The 16,772-nt window shown below is 39.4% G+C and overlaps 1 protein-coding gene across 1 annotated transcript; it reads left to right on the top strand.

Moving 5' to 3' along the window:
- The first annotated feature begins 715 nt into the window (after window positions 1–715).
- On the top strand, window positions 716–15,082 carry LOC145490866 (polycomb protein suz12-B-like). The gene is made up of 14 exons (XM_081469983.1): window positions 716–1,093; window positions 1,196–1,242; window positions 1,496–1,563; window positions 3,728–3,802; window positions 5,609–5,667; window positions 6,074–6,174; window positions 7,476–7,740; window positions 8,090–8,379; window positions 9,934–10,296; window positions 10,995–11,152; window positions 11,657–11,749; window positions 12,323–12,428; window positions 13,063–13,142; window positions 13,766–15,082. Exons 1-14 carry the CDS (start codon window positions 880–882, stop codon window positions 13,962–13,964), a joined length of 2,118 nt encoding a protein of 705 aa, XP_081326109.1. The 5' UTR covers window positions 716–879; the 3' UTR covers window positions 13,965–15,082.
- The last annotated feature ends 1,690 nt before the right edge of the window (window positions 15,083–16,772 follow it).

The raw sequence follows: 16,772 nt of genomic DNA, 5'->3' as shown, positions 1-16,772 counted from the left end.
GCACTTTCGTATCTTTCTCTTTCATTTTCTTCACCTTTTTTTAAGCTCTTTAACGGCTGAGTACAGCTTGGCTTGCATTTCTGCATCTTTCTTCACTATCTCCTTTTCCACTTTGGCTTTCAGCTGGAACCTGTCTATATCAGCCTTTGCTTGCTCGCACAAGTCTGCCACATTGTCCAAGTCATCAATGTACTTATCGACTCGTTTCTCGAGTTCCTGAAGTTGTCTTTGCAATCTGTCAATACAGCTTTCCTTTTATCAGGTAAACTCCACGTAGATTCCAGCTGGTTCTTAACAGGGGAAGAAACCATTTTGCTTTTCTTTGCTTTAATCAAATGCTTTTTACTAATATGCAGATTTGTACGCTTTAGTTTGCTACCAAGCGGAAACTTTTCTGCTCTCTGATAGTGACGTAACAATTGCATTGCCATCTTTGTTGAAAAAGCGCGCGCTCATTAAAAAAGACTGCGCGTGCACGTCATTTGCTCGGGAAACGTGTTAATCTGAACCCAGATCTCCCACGGTAAGAGAGAGATCAGGGTACGAGATTAGACAAGTATTACTTTGGTTGTGCAAAAATAAAAAGTGGCAACCAACCTAATGTGGTTCACCCGGCCTATGGAACAAAGCACGGCCTAAATGCGACTCTAACAGCTTTATTTGAGAACGCACTCTCGAGTGACCGAGGTAAATCACAATATGTAGCAACAGGGAAAATATCTCTACCCAGACGTGTACAAAAGTTACAACGCACACCAAAAGGTCTTTGTCTCAAGACAATTTTGCGAGGACGTGAAAGGGGACAGCCGACAAGGGGAGGATCGGAGTATATTGGACTTCTTGCTGGCAGCGCACGGGGTTCGCGCAAAATCACCCACAATGTATTGCGGTCGTTGTTCGCGTGCATTTCGCGCGGTTCTCAAACGCCAGGAAGTGAAAGGGCGAGTAGAGTTTGCCGTTTGTTCTCCGTGCACCTTGGAAGATCCAGCGAAAATGACCAGTGAAAAGGCTGACGTGATCTATCCGAGTCCCAAGAAGACCAAATTCGAGCAACTGCGGGCAGATCATGAATTATTTCTTCAAGCTTTTGAAAGTAGGTTTGTTGTTTTCGGAAGGCCGAAGTACACGGTCTTTCGCTTCATTCAGTTCAGTCAAAGCGCTCTTGACTTGTAATTTCTCGATTTTCCGCTTTCAGAACCCACACAAATTTATCGCTTTCTTCGAACAAGAAATGCTGTTGCGGTAGGTAGTATTTTCCCTGATCTAATTTTGTGCTAGCGAGTGAAGGCACGACTTTGTTGTCTTCCTTCCAAGATGGTGTAAGCCGACAAAATGCAAAGCAAATTTGTCTTTGTGTACTCCCAAAATCGCATTTATTTGCAGTCGATAGAAAACCTTGAAAGGTAGTATAACTACACTAACTGAAACAGAATTTATCTTTTTACAAGATTGCGAATCAAGCCGATGTGCTAACTGTTTAAAATGTTTGTTGCAGCCGGTATTTCTTCATCGCACTTTGTCCTACATGAAGCATCGACGAACCAGACCGGCGGCCAAGAAACGGTTAGTGTACATCTAAAACTAGGATCGCAGCCTTCATTGCTTTTCCACGGAAGACAATTCATTCAGATGAAGATGGTTTTATGTTTCTGCATGTTAAATTATTAGGTAGCAGATACGGTTGTTGTCCAGCTTTTTGGAATTTCTTACGACTTTTAAACAAAGACTCAACACGTGTGGTTCGTTTGACACGTGTTTGTGTTGTTTAATAATTTTTACTTAATCTTCTCTGTAATCATTCTCATAAAATGAAGCATGCCGCCCATCTTCCTCTGTGAGAAAGAACACTTTGTTGTACAATCCCCCACCTTGTGAATTTGATTAATAGATTTTATAGTGACCTATTAGGCGTAACATTATTCTAAAATACACACAATGTGTATGAAAAAAGGAAAACATTCATGAATTCGTTTTGTGAAGATGTAGTTGTTGAGCGATATATTTCACTTAACCTGTCTGCGAGCTACAGACAAGGGTATCATTAAAACAAAAATGGGAAAAAGACATCAAAAAATACGTAGTTTCACTGACACACAGACATACAGACATACAGAGAGACAAGTAACAGATGGACAGAAACTGTATGTACACAAGAGAAGAGTGCTGGAGTGAAGAAGTTCAAACAGATGCAGTGCAGTTCTGGTTTCTTGAACTGCTCAGTTTCCCTTTCCTCAGTCAAACACAGAATTTTACCCCCAATTTCTCGAACTACCCGATTTTTCTAACCAATTTTTATTTCCCTTGGAGGTTCATAAAATCAGGATTCCTACGTACTTGGTGAATCTTCAGGTGCTTTGGGAATTAAGACTTTTCCAAATTTCCAAGACATATTTCAATGTAAAATATCAGAAATTTTGAAATCAAACCTTAGAATGTGTGCTCAATGAAACAAATACTGGTTGAATTAACAAATTAGATCCATATAAATTATTGCCCTCAAAAATGACAGAAATATTGGTGGTAGGAGTATTGTAACAGTTTTCTTACAAAAGGTAGTTGTGGCATGTATATTGTAGTATAAATGAATATGATTTATAAAGTTGTACATTCCTGTATTGAAAGTATGTAACTGTCCTCTAAGTACTGTACTTTTCATTCAATTAAAGTTAAGGACCAAAACTGTGTATTTCATTCACAAAGAAATCGCACTTGTGAAACTATCTTCCATAGAGTATGAAAGGTTTTCGAACACACAGGTTGGAATCCTGGAAGGGTTGTCCCAAGAGCCATTCAGAGGGATATTTTGTTAGCGCTGTCTTAAACAGCATCTGCCATAAACACTTTCAAATACATCTTAGTCATCAAATTATGTAACAAATAATATTATCCCTGTAACATTTAACAATACTTTTTCAACTGACAGTCAACGTAATATCAAGTATAAAAGAACAAAGTAAAACATATCTCTGAATTCAGCATATTGTAATTGCTTTTGACAGCCATGGCTATGTCTGCAGCATCAATTTGTATATTTCTGCTCCAAAATGTCTTTATTGGAACATTTTGTAAGAGCCTCTATTATAGACACAAATACAAAGTAACTTATTCATTGGTTACAAATATTTAGTGGAAAAATCTAAACACCCGAGTACAGGAAAACTGTTGGCTTCCAGAACATGTTAAAACATTTTGTAACGCTAAAATGCACCAATTATATTTTGTAATTTGTCTGTGATCAGTTTTAGACCAAGTTGAGAGATCTTTCAATTAGATACATGTTTTAAGGGGCACAGGAGGTTGTAGAAACTGAAAACCAATATAACTCAAACAAGGTCGAGAAAACAGCAGAACATTAAACACTGGTTAAAATTGTGACCATGTGGTTTTAAAACACATAGGAAAATGGATTTCAAGAAAGGAACACATTCAGTGTTTAGTCACTTATTTGTTTGTCATCCATTTCAATTCTCTCTGATAACTAGTTTCCCTTCTCCTGTTGTTTGTCTTCTTAGATATGGTATTGCAGTATTGTTATTAAGTTTTGAGTCACCTTTTCCCTTGATCTTCACACTTGCAACACAAACATGTTGCTTTGTGAGTGAGTTACATCAACATAATAGTGCATACCCATCTTTTCAAGGCTTTGTGGTGTATTTAATGCTGTAAATGATATTTAACACCCATAGCTCTTTAGTTCTATGATAATGTTGTATGTGTTTTTTTGCAGACAAAGTTTCAAGCTTGACAACATGTTGGAGAAAGTTGAGAGTGACAGCAGCAAGTCAGATGTAGGGGATCCTCTGTGAGTAATGAAAAAGGAAGACACCACTAAGCTTTCTTTCTGCATGTTACTATCAAAATCAGAATTAAGTGCATGAATGTGCTGCTCAATAGTCCTCATTTGAATGGTCTCATGGTTTCATCCACAATCTTTTAAGTTAGGAGTACTCTGTACAGCATAATAAACAGTACTTAACACATAGGAGTACTGCCCATAATTTACACACAAACTTAGAAATTAGAAGCACATAAACTGCTCAACAAGGGTTAACAAAATATTTTGAATCTCTACAATTTCCACAGCCACACATACTCGCACAGAACAGATGGGAATATTAAAACATTCAATCACTTACATGTAGCAAGTGTTGTGGAAAATTATGACTTTCTTCTGCACATTTCTTCAATCAATTAAATTTCAGTTCAACCACTGACATCACATCTAGTATATTTGTAATGATTATGAAGCCTTACTTGCTTTCTTCTTATAGGCAGTACCCTGCTGAGGTTTCATTAGAGGATTGGCACAGGGCAAAATCATTACCTTTGAAGGCAGTTTTGCCCAGCTGCTTTTATCATCTTAGTTGAAAAGAGTTCTTAGCCTTTTACTCTGTGACTCAAAGTGTTAAATGAAATCTCTGAGTGCCAACCTAACCAAACAATACCCACTAATCTTAGGCACATGTGACCAACCAAATGCAACATTTGGTGGTTTGCTGTTCTGGTAATGTAATCCCTGCATCTTTCATTGGACCAGTTCATTATAGGTTTTGAATTATTTAATGTAAGCATTTGGCTAAACAGACAAAATAAATATTATTTTTAAAAACTGAGATTTTACCCAATTAACTTCTCCTTTATGGTACAATGTCATTGAAAGAATGACTGCATATAAAACTGAACAGTAGGCCAAGATCTTTAATTGCGTCAATTTAGTATTAGATGATACATGTAGATTGTTGGAACCATTTTGACCTTAGATTGTCTCTCATGAATCTCTCTATCAGACTCAAAATAAACAAACAATTCAAAGGTGTAGTGTAGAAAAAAAAGTGAACCAAATGATTCTTTGCGGCTAAATGGTGTATGATTCCTCAACTGATCTCTGGCTAATGTATATGTAACTAATTTGTAACAATCAGTGAGTCATTGCAACAGTGAAGAATCAACATCTAGCCAAATGCAAGATTAGTAGATTGACATCTATTTTTTCCTTACAAGATCACATTTTCAAGCAGAGAATTAAGAGAGTCATTTATGAGGGTTTTAATTGCGAATATACATGTAGTACTGATATTAGAAGCTGGAGAGTAGAGAATTAATTCTAAAGCAGTTTGGAGTGCTGGGAATGAATTTAAGTATTTGGAGAAGGAAATGCTTGGGTTCGTTTGCTGCACAAATTTCGTAAAAGTTTTAACTTTTAGGACATTTGTTCTGCAACTCAACCTAAGAAGTCAGAATTAAAATTCTGTTATGCACTACAGACCAATCATAACAGTACATTAGTGTATCACTAGATTATAACAATAATTATTATGTACAATAGTTAGTAAATTTCAAAGCACCACAAACACTACTTAGTAACAAATAATGCTGTGTGAACCACAACTGATTTTGACATTTGCTAGAGTGTACCACTGTAGCTGCCTTGACCCTGAAATATTCTGTCAAGTGACTAAAAGTAAAGAACTTATATTATTCAGGCATTGTAGCTTGGCAACTGTAAAAACAATTTTTTAAGACTTTGGAATTTTTTTTTAAAGTTACACTGAGGTTGATTACAGGTTCTCGTGTATTACCGCATCAACTTTTTATTTTCAATTTTCAGTGAGAGCAGTGGCTACATGAATCTCACCTTTACGGGTTTTTTCCATGGATCTGGTCCAGGTAATTTATAGCACATGCACCTCTGTTAGGGCGGTTTTCAATTCAGTATCGTGAAACCAAAACCTACTACACTACTCGGCCAATCTCAAACCGTAGTAAAACCAAAACCATAGTAATTGCCCGGTTACTTTTGACACTCAATTGAAAACCGCTCTATCCCAATGCACAGTAAGCTAACAAACAAGAGGAATTCTCGTTTTGTCCTTGCAACTCGCGAAAACGTCACCGTGAATAGCCCCCTTCAAGGTTAATTGTTTTTATTTGTATTAAAACTCAACGTGGATGCGAGGCAATTTTGTGCAGAAACTTCAATCATTCACGTTGGCTAGATGCGAAAAAAAAATTAGTGTCTGTTAATTTGCATACTTTTTAGTGTACTCATGGCGTTTATTTCCGCCTTCTGCAGTGAATGGTGACCTTTCAAACAGCAAGAAGAGCACATTACTGGTGGAAGATTTTATCAAGGTTGATGTGCTGCTCGTGAAAGTCTGTCACAAGAGAAGGAAGGTAACTTCAATTGTGTAATTAGTAACCAGAACTGAGGGACCAACTTAAAAACGTAGGGTTGGGAGCAGTTTTATAAATGTTAATTTGTTTATTTTAAGCAACACAAAGGTAAATGCCGTATAGTTATGAGCAGCTGATAATTTCGGATCCACAAAAACTCGTCACATTTTCCGCTCGCTTTTTTGCCTATCTTGCGTGACAACCTACATGTACGAAGGAAAGTAGAGACTGCTCATAGGACACAAAATTACCTTGCGACTCAAAACTGATATATAAATCATTGGCAACGAATGCCTTCTTCAAAGTGAGTCAGTGATTATCGCAGGAGAAGTTGCTAAGGCTCCTCACGAGGCGGAGGCTCGTCTCGTTTTCCGCTCGCTTTTTTGGCTATCTTGCGTGACAACCTACTAATGAAAGTAGACTGCTCATAGTCTAGAAAATTACCTTGCGATTCAAAACTGATCGAAATAAATCATTGGAAACGAGTGCCTTCTTCGAAGTGAGCCAGTGATTATCGCGGGAGATTGCTAAGGCTCTTCACGAGGCGGAGGCTCGTCCCGTTTTCCGCTCGCTTTTTTGCCCATCTTGCGTGACAACCTACGAAGGAAAGGAGAGACTGCTCATAGGACGCAAAATTACGCTTCGATTCAAAACTGATCAAAATAAATCATTGGAAACGAGTGCCTTCTTCGGAATGAGCTAGTGATAATCGCGGGAGAAGTTGCTTAGCAGCGGTAAGTATTTCGTAACAATCAGCTAACATTAGTATTCTAACGAATTCTTTGTGAAGACGAATCACTCATTCCTTCAAGTTTGATTAGTTCCTTGTATCTCTGCTTCAAAATACAATCGAACCTCCCGTAAGCGCTTACGTGAGGTGGTCGCTTACGAGGGCTTAGACCATATTGGATCAAAATTTTGCTTCGTTAGCATTTGGTAACTGCAGACGGACTTAACCATGTCTAAAATGTTTTATTTAGGTGAAAAGTCAGTTTCGCGAAAAAAATCCGGTACTTCCCATTGGGAAATTTCCGTCTCTTGTACTACCCAGGAATGCATAATGTTACAACACCTTATTATCCAATTTTCGCTCTATTATCTGTCAAGTGGTCGCTTTTAACTCTAAAAGTGGATACGGTTGCTTACGAGAGGTTCAAAATATACTGATTTGACTTACAAACTTTTGATATTTTGGAAAGCTGGTCGCTTACGAGAGGTTGTGTCAACCGGAGGTTCGACTGTAAGTGATTTTTTTAAAAACTAAGGGTTTTGCTTACTAGTTGCCTATCTTTCTTGTACAGGAAAGTGAATCACAGGTATTAACAGTTCCACTCGGCCAAGGTTCCGCTCCGTTCAACCCTCGTTCTCAGTTGTTGCCAGTCTCCCCATCCGCCAGTGTTTCTGTTCCTAACGGCACGTTCAAGAGCGGCAAGACGAGTCGTACGTGTATTCTGAGCCTGCAAGTTAGCGTGCCTTACCGCGTCAATAACAAAGGCGTTACGAAAAGAGGAAAGAAGAAAAAGAAGGCAGGCGAATTCATTGCAGATGCAGCCGCTGACGAGAACGGTATGTTTTGCGATAGACCTTCACATGCTGCCTACCACACCCCTTGCCTTTTGAATTACTGGGTGTTGAAGAGAAAGTCGAAATTCTGGAAGGAAATAATTACCGACAAGTGTTCTTCTGATAGGTCTGCAAAGCGTCCAAAATTTGTTTCATTAACAACGAATTAACTTTTGCGAGAGTTTCTCTTTGACCTTTGAAATAGCAGCTTTCTTTCCAAGATGGTAAAAATAAAATTTCGATTTTTTTCATTTAAGTGCAAGGCTTAAAGACGATATATCCAGTACGAGGACGCTTTCAATTTCTCTTCACTCCGTCTTGGTGACAATACGTCTCTTAATCCGTCTCACAGGTGTTAACGACAATCTTACCCCAGACGAGCCCCCTCCGAAACGACGTAGAGTCGCTCGAGGCAGTCCCCAGGGGGAGTGGGATGATGGCAATGTGTCGGAAAATTCGAACTCGTGCGAGACAGAGCACACAGTGTACACGGCAGAACTGATCGTGTTTGATAATAACAAGCACTGTTTGCTTACGGACGGTGATTATGAACTGGCACTGAGCGAGAAGCACAAGAGACCTGGCAGGAAGAAGGGAATACTGTCTAACAGGACCTCGTGGGAGAACGTGTTTGAAGGACAGGTGAGTAACACTGCACAGGAACATTAAATTGAAGCTGTTTCCAATAACATGCAATGTTTGTTTATTTGTTTTATTTTTTTTTTTTTTGCCATTTACATGTATAAATATATTTACAAAATATTAATGTATAAGGCAAGGAAGCCCAGGGAAGCCTAGTCTACGAGTAGTCCCTCTTTCGCTTAGTCCACCGATCGTGACCGTAATTAAACCGCGAGGAAAAAATGGCCGCGTGAAATCCGTGGCACGAAGTACTCTTTCAGGGCCCATTAACCGATCTTTTCGAGCCGTTGCTAAGGAAAATTTATTCTCATATAGCCTCATCATTTTTAGTTAGTTCAGAGTTATTTCATGTGTTTTAACTTTTTCATGATCGTAACACTAGTGATGACGTCATCAGGCCACACCCATGGTCATGTGACTAATACTGAAAAAACGCAAAGGCTCCCAGGCAAATTACTCTATCGGGATTTTTTTCATTGATTTAATATTTTAATTTAAATCCTCATTACGCTATGCATAACTTTTGTTTCATTTTTAAAAGGTCAGATTTTGGGAGAATTTCAAAATATTAAAAAATTCGTAATTTTCTGAAAAAAGCATGATTTGGAAAAAGGAATGCATAGCTATCTTTCCAACGTTGGCTTTAATCGAAATCCGTCGAAAAAGGCTGGATTTAATGAAAAACCGCGTTTCCTTTAGCATTCAAAGAAACCGGAAGTGCGCCCGATATATATTGGAAGTTACCTTATCAGCGCGTGCGCAATTTATACTACCAGCGCACTTTGGTAAGATCAGACAAATCCACACGGGGTTAGTTTTTCTCTTTCTATTACTCTTGTTTTTCTGTCTTTCTCTTATTTTGTCTTTGCTTGTACTTTTTTTACTTTGCATTTTGTGAAACACAAAGAAAAACATCTAAAATGTTAGCGAATTTGCAAGTTATCGAGTTGTTTTTATTCTCCGCGCTCAGGCTGACGTAAGTAAACGGAAGTGAAATTTCACCTCCTTAGCAACGCGCGCGAGCGCGCGCATAAATCGGTTAATGGGCCCTTAAGCGTGATTCACGTCCGCAGGATCTCGCGCGGCCATGTTTCCTCGAGGTTTTCTTTCGCGCCACGCACGATGGACTAAGCATAAGACGGATTACTCGTAGTTTAAGGGAAGCCAAATTTCTAGGATCAGATCCGTTTTGATTCCTGGATTAGGTTTACCAATTTTATTACTGTGGAAATTAAACTGAACTAAAATTGCGGAATCTAGTTTAGTGTTGTGATACACCAAGCGGTTCCAGCCACTGAAATTCAGTTCAAGAGAAGAGACGCGGCCACTATGATTTGAAGGCGATAAAGAACTAGAAGCCATCGAATAGCCATTTTGAAGCTGAGGTGGTAATTCCTAGAATTTAATTTTCGGGTGTGAGAAGTACACAAAGGCGGAGATAAAACTTCCAAATACAATTTTTTCTCTCGCTGGAGCAAGGGGCGAACTTTCAGCTGTTTTCGTTTCGTTGACCTTCCAAGCTCGATTTTCAAATCAAATTCTTTCTTTTCACAGATGGGTCCTTTCGAGGTGTTTGCGTACGGCCCCACCCTAAAGTTTAAACTGTCTTGGTCGGGCACTCCATTGGCGCGGCCTCCAAGGCGCCCAACGTCACTTCCGCTTCGTGCACCGCTGACCAGTCAGAACGTAGCTTCCACAAACGACATCCGCTCGCCCGCCGAAGAAGCTATTCGGAATAACGAAAATAGAAAGAAACAGCGAATATTTTACCAGTTCATCTACAACAACAACACGCGGCAACAGACGGAGGCTCGCGAGGACTTGTACTGCCCCTGGTGCTCTATCGATTGTCGTAGGCTGTACAGCTTGCTGAAACATCTCAAACTCTGTCACCGACGTTTCATCTTCACCTATGCTGTAAGTATATGTATCTTCATGAGCACTTTAAGTAAGCATACATTGATATCTGTAGCGCTTTGATGGTACAGCGGACATCCCTTTGGCCAAAACTTTAGTTTGTGATTAACGTGAACGAAAAGAAAGGAAAAATTCCACCTAATGACGTAGTTCTTCAGAGATCAGTTTAGTGGCCAGGTCATTGAAGGAGCTCAGTCACGGCATTTTGACTTACTTTGGCCACGTTCAAAATTACCTTTAAATTGAAGGAAACCAGAAAATAATAGTTCACTGCGATAAAGAAACTCCACAGAGATAATAATAAACCATAAAGGAACAAGGATGGTTATGGATGGTGAAGATTAACACGGATTACAGACGACGAACTTGAAAAATTTAGGCTCAACTTTTCGAGATGCGCAAATCGAGACATAGCTCCTTTAAGGGCCGTAACCCTGACACCTGTTACGGCTGTATGATTGGTTAAGAGCTTTCGCGCGCAAATATCAACCAATCAGAGACATACGGATCTCGGTGTTGCAACGTCACGGTCATGGACCTGAGCTTTTCGGGTTGAATCTCAGGCGTCTCACTGGGAAGAGTTGAGAGCACGACAAGAAACGTTAAATCAGGCTTCTTTGGTCTACGTATTACGTTTATTTTTGCCGTCAACCTAATCCCCGTCTATACGTGAGTAATCCCTTCTTTTTTGTTTTCAGCCTCACAGTAAAGGAGAGAGAATCGATGTTAGTGTGAACGAGAATTACGATGGATCCTACGATGGCAAACCCGAGGACATGAACGATCTGCTAGGTTACGCTCTGAGTCGGGAGGGACCGTGCAGAAGAGTGGCAAATACACATGTCATGGTCTGGAGGTAACGCAATCCTCTTGTACGACGTCATTGTAACGCAGTCTCATTTTGTGATTTAATAAGAGACCGTGACTAGAAATATAGAGTTCCAATCGCCGGCCGGGTTCGAAAAATCGAAAATCCTGATCCTTTGCCTGAAGGAGAAGAAGGACACTTTTGGAGATTTGTCTTCGAATATATTTTTGTATCTTTCTAAAAAATTATTTTATAGCGATTTGTATTCTATGACAACGTAAAATAATCAGCCATCTGGAATTTTGATATTGGTGGAACCCCAAAATGCAGGTAAATCATAATTACGACTACTTGTTGGAGATTATCTTCATCAGTACTGTGACGTAGCTCCTTTAATGGATAATTCCCCTTTATTCATCTCTAAACAAACGATGGGCCCTTCAAAGATAATCTAAAAAAATGAACATGACTGAAATTCAAGATCACACGGAAAAAGAGCTCCTTCTCAGATTTTGCTCAAAAATTTTCAACTCCTAAGTCATTGTCTTTCAGACCCCAGCGACGAAGAGAAAGTCTGTCGGAATTCTTGGAACCGGATGACGGCGAGTTTGATGGCAGCAGACCTTTCTATAACGGACATCATAGGTATCAATATATCCATCTTTAAATTTCCAGTGAACATGAAGTTCGAATCAAACCTTAGTTGCTACAACCAGGAATTCATTCTCTGTAATTTGTTTTGTCCGGTCTTCTTGATTGGACAGTGGCTGGTTCAACATTAGATGATGTCTTTGTTTTTCTCCATGGGATGTGCGATTGCTTCATGGTTAGTCTGCTCGTCTCCAGATTGTGTTCTTGGGCAAGGCGCTTTACTCTCACAGTGCCCCTCTCCACCTTGGTGTATAAATGGGTACTGGCAAATTTAATGCTGGGGGTAACCCTGCGATGGACTAGCATCCCATCCAGGGGTGAGTAGAAATACGCCTTGTCGTCTCATGCTACAAAACCAGGAGATAAGCGCCGGCCTGATGGGCCACTTGGCTCGTAAGCATTCTTTACCTTATTTTTCTCCAAGTCATGTTATGGTTCCCTTGTTCACATGTATGCTTTCTAGCGCTTTTCTTGCGCGCTTCAGAGGCATTGCTAAGGTACGTGGTGCCGTTGTAGTGGCACGTGATTTGCGCGTGACGGACAGTTTGCTCTTCTCTTTCTCTTTAGGATGTACTTTCATTCGGAGACAACCCTTCCTATCAGAACAACGGAGAAGGACCAAGACAGTGAAGACGAGACTATCCCAGAATGGATGAGAGTCAAGACAATTCAGGTGGACTTTATAGATGGAGTTAAAACAAATTCACCCAAAGAAACAACTATTTTCGGTGGCAATCTTGTTAACTTTTTATAACACAACACGAAGGTCTCTTTTCAAACTAATCATTAAATCAGACTTTAGATTCAGAGGACGAGAATTTTAGCTTAACAGTTGCCCTTGTGATTGGTATTCCTGATCAGTGCACTGCACTTTCTCAGTGCCTCTTCCCTCTTTCCTAGTTTGTCCGTAGCCGTTTTTCCTTCGTCATACAGTTTAAGCGAAGTGAGCGGGCCAAAACGAGTGCACACGCCTACCCTTTTGCGTTCGCGCTCGTTCAGTTACACGCGGTTTTGGTTTGTTCGCACCCAGCCCTAGACGATCTCAAGAAGAATAGATAGACTGTGAACAGACTACCTCCTTCCCGGGAAGAAAGTAGCCACCAATTCATTGATAAGGAAGTAATCTTGAAAAGATGCTGGGCGGTAACCTGATCTCTACTGACATGTTACAGCTATAGAGGGAGAAAAGCAATATTGTTTGTCACTTCCTTCTGCAGAAACCTGACTGTACTTACTCTAATTTGTAGTTACTGTAATTACACTAATGTGTGTTTCTTAAAGACCCTGTTGTGTTAATTCGTTTTCAGTTAATCGACGAGTTTACGGACGTGAATGACGGAGAAAAACAGCTGATGAAACTTTGGAATCTTCATTTGATGAAGAACAGGTTGGTTGACTTTCACGTGTAGTCACACGTTTTGTTGTGTTTTACCGAGAAGTCAACGAGGTTTAGCTGTTATACAACAGAAGGAGAGACTGATGTTCATAGTTAATTACGTTAGTTTGTTTCGTCTGTTTTGTTTTATCTTGTCGTAAATACTGTAGAAGAGAACGAAGGTATTTTAAATTTAATGCGGATTTTCAAGGTTGTGTTTAGCAATCCGTCGTAACATTTTCCAGTGTTGACCGCCCTTGTTGCGTTACCTACCTCAGTGACAAGTTTTACTTTGAGGGTTCTGTCGATTCGGTGATACAACCGTTGAACTGGAAAACACTTTACCACTGGGAAAGCGCCGGAAAACTCACGCTTGTCGGAACGCATGTCGTACCTGATTGGCTAAAATCGCGTAGCCTATGAAAAGTGCGGGAAAAATCCAACAAACCAAGTTACACGTCGTCCCTGATAGGCCAGAAACAGACAATACCTGTTTTCTGATTGGTTAGGCAAGTTAAACACGTTATTTCTTTAGAAATGAAAACAAATGTTTATACGTTGTATGCACTGAATGAGAAACACTGGTTAAAAAAGGTATCTATCTATATTTGTTGAATTTTTTTTCTGTGTTTTAGTTACATTGCCGACTTCCAAGTAATCGACGCTTGTCGCTCGTTCATCGACAAAAACAGCCAAGAACTCAAGGAAAAGAACTTGGAAAGGAATTTTCTGCTTCACCTTATAAATCTGCACGACTTCAACTTGATCACATCTAGTCAGATTGAAGAGATCACTGGCAAATTGAGGGATGTTGGAAAGAGCTTGGTCCAGTGACGTGTTGAGAACAGTGTACTTAACTGTTAGGGGCTAGATAGTAGACACTGATAGGGGGTCATTTTAAGTGCCTAAACACTTCCATTAAGCTTTGGAGAATGCTAGTGTTCAAATACTTTGACTGTTTCTTGGTGTCGCGAGTTACGGAAAGTTCACGGCGACTGTTCACGCCCTAACAACAAATCGCAGTTCTGAAACGCAACTAAACAACACCAAGGAACAGTCGATATTTTACTGAGGAAGCTTAAACTTTTTGTGTCTCGTTGAAGGCATCTTGCAAAGAGGGAAACAAGCGTCATTTTTCTGTCTTGTCCTGATGGTAGTAGGCGACAAGTTTGGTCGCCATGACGACACGTCATGTTGCTTAGCAGCAATTCTGACGTAAACCTGGAGTCCTGGGAAATCTCTCAGATGGAGTTCGACCGAAAAAGGTGCTGTTTCCTGAACCTTCAAAATTGGCGGGAAAACCGTTCTAAAAATAACCCAACTTGTACAAAGGTTGATCCAAAGACACTGTATGGGAGGTGACTCTCCCGGTTATGTACTCTTGACCAAAGAGAGGGATAGATAATGGTAGTAGTGATTGTTTTGTTATGTACATATTAGCCTTTTCTATGTATTATGTATGGAATTATTGCATGACTGTTTAGACTACAAGAAGTTTACACTTTAATGGTACTTTCACTTTATGAACCTTCAATTTGATAATCATTTTCACTTCTTCTTGTACAGATAGCAAAAAATTTCAATGCTTATTTTTCTATTTATTTGATATGAAATGACATACTTTGGTTGAAGAAATTTTATACCCAAGTGAACAAGCTGACTTACTGCAAACTTTGAATACAAAACGCTGAAAAATCCACCGAATTATACTGCAAACTATTATTAATATTTCCCCGTGTAACCTTACCGTACTACATTTTACTGTCGCCAGGATCTGCTACTTACATAGAGTTATCGAGCAAAGGTAGCTTATGCTTTGTAGAGTGGTTATTTTTCGCGAGCTTTTTCGCGAAGCATTTTAATGAGATGCATTATATGTATTAACCAATCCTCAACAATTCAAAGCAACACATTAGGGTCATGAGAATAAACTTCCTAAACAAAAAGGAAAATTTGTCGTAATATATGTAATTAAATTCTCCTTGCTATCAAATATAAGAATTGCGTACAAACGGGTCGGGAGAATTTGAATGTTGACATGAGGGCTTACCAAGCTAAATCCAAAACGTAGTCACGCTCAAAACGTACTTCGAGCTTATGATCTTTCACGTTCTTTTTTCCATCTTCTCGACTACTTTTTGTGAAGTTATTTCGGTTGATTATTTGAAATTTGTGAATTTTTAAGACTGTGGCATTCGCTTCAATGTAATTCTGACGGGAGGGAGGGAAAGTTTAACAACTTATTAAAAGATGTATAGATTCCCAATTTCGGTGTTAAAACGTAACTTCGATTTTATGATTCTTTGTGCAATGGACAATTTTGCCAATCATTCTGGTCACGTGCCTACTCTTTTTTCATGCAGTTGTAAAAGATTCTTTCTAGATGGCGGTTATGAAGAGGATCTCGGATCAACCATGAGAACGAGATTGCACTCGATCTTCGAAACGGGAGGGAATGAGATTGAAATATCTGGCAAAAAATAGAAAAGTTTGGGCACTCGCGAGGTTACCCTTATTCGAAAATTTCGAAAAACATTTTTCATTCATTCAGTACAGTCCAGCGGAAAATGCGGTTCCACGTGCCATTGGAAATTTACTCAAATTTGACCCCGGCATTTTTGCTGATTTAATAACGGGATGGCGCCAAAGTATCATGAAAGAGTAATGAGAAGAAATTCTAATAAGCAACCACGACGGAGGATGTCAAAGATAGTGTCTTTTTGTATTTTACTGTCAAAATGTTGTATAGGGCCTGATTACCAAAATGTGTCCTTGATACGATTATCAAGTTCATCTAGCTAGAATTATAAGAACTACATGGAGACTGGTGAAGGGATTTGAAAGTTTCTGAGCCACCTTAAATTTTAGATAATTTAAATGGATACTAAATATGTCGCGAAGCGCGATTTATGACTGTCAATTCCAAACCTTCGAAGGTAAGTTATTGACACCTTTGTAATAAAAACATCGTATTTTCGTTTAAAGGGTTAAGCCTTCTCTCAATAAGTTTTCTCTGCAAACGTCGTCTTTGCGAGTTTGTCTGTCTTTTCGGAGACCTGTGGAGATTGGTGTGCATTATTTTTGAAAATGTTCAAATAAATTTCAATACGCTTCGTACAATACCATACCATAAAGTTGAATTTACGAATAACAGTAAAAATCAAACTTTAGCAAGCAACTTACCAGATAGAAGACGCTTTTTTCAGGTTATATTAGCGCTCACAACACGACAATATCGCTATAAAATATAATTTTTAAAATATAACGCTATCCCATGGGTGGGTCATTGACACTTTTCTCATGGTCCCACCAGGGGGAATTTTGCGCCAGCTGCCCCACGGTGGGGAATAATGTCAAATGTACCTCCCTTGGGAGGGGGTGGGGGGCGGACATGAGAGGGTTTTGGAATTGCAGAGCCATTATACACGGTCTGGCTCCAAAATTACTTCAACGTCATCAAAGTCAATGAAAGGGAAATCTCATAAGCTGTAATCAACGAATGTTCACATAATATTTTCAGCCTGCAATTGGCAGAAAAATAAGACTATTCAGCATGGGCCGGAAAAACAATATCCTTATATTAAAAAGAGTGGACCCATTTTTAAAGACCCAATTCAGCCAGCTTTGATTTTATGACTATCA

The sequence above is a fragment of the Orbicella franksi genome, chromosome 6 (assembly GCF_964199315.1).
Source record: "Orbicella franksi chromosome 6, jaOrbFran1.1, whole genome shotgun sequence".
Lineage (NCBI taxonomy): Eukaryota > Metazoa > Cnidaria > Anthozoa > Scleractinia > Merulinidae > Orbicella > Orbicella franksi.
The sequence above is the reverse complement of the archived record's forward strand: the minus strand, read 5'-3'. Positions and strand labels throughout refer to the sequence as shown.

Excerpts from the sequence above, each read along its gene's own strand:
- LOC145490866 (XM_081469983.1), top strand. The coding sequence starts at position 880 with ATGTATTGCGGTCGTTGTTCGCGTGCATTTCGCGCGGTTCTCAAACGC. Across the intron at positions 1,243-1,495 it reads GAACAAGAAATGCTGTTGCG|CCGGTATTTCTTCATCGCAC; the intron begins GTAGGTAGTATT and ends TGTTTGTTGCAG. Across the intron at positions 8,380-9,933 it reads AGAACGTGTTTGAAGGACAG|ATGGGTCCTTTCGAGGTGTT; the intron begins GTGAGTAACACT and ends TTCTTTTCACAG.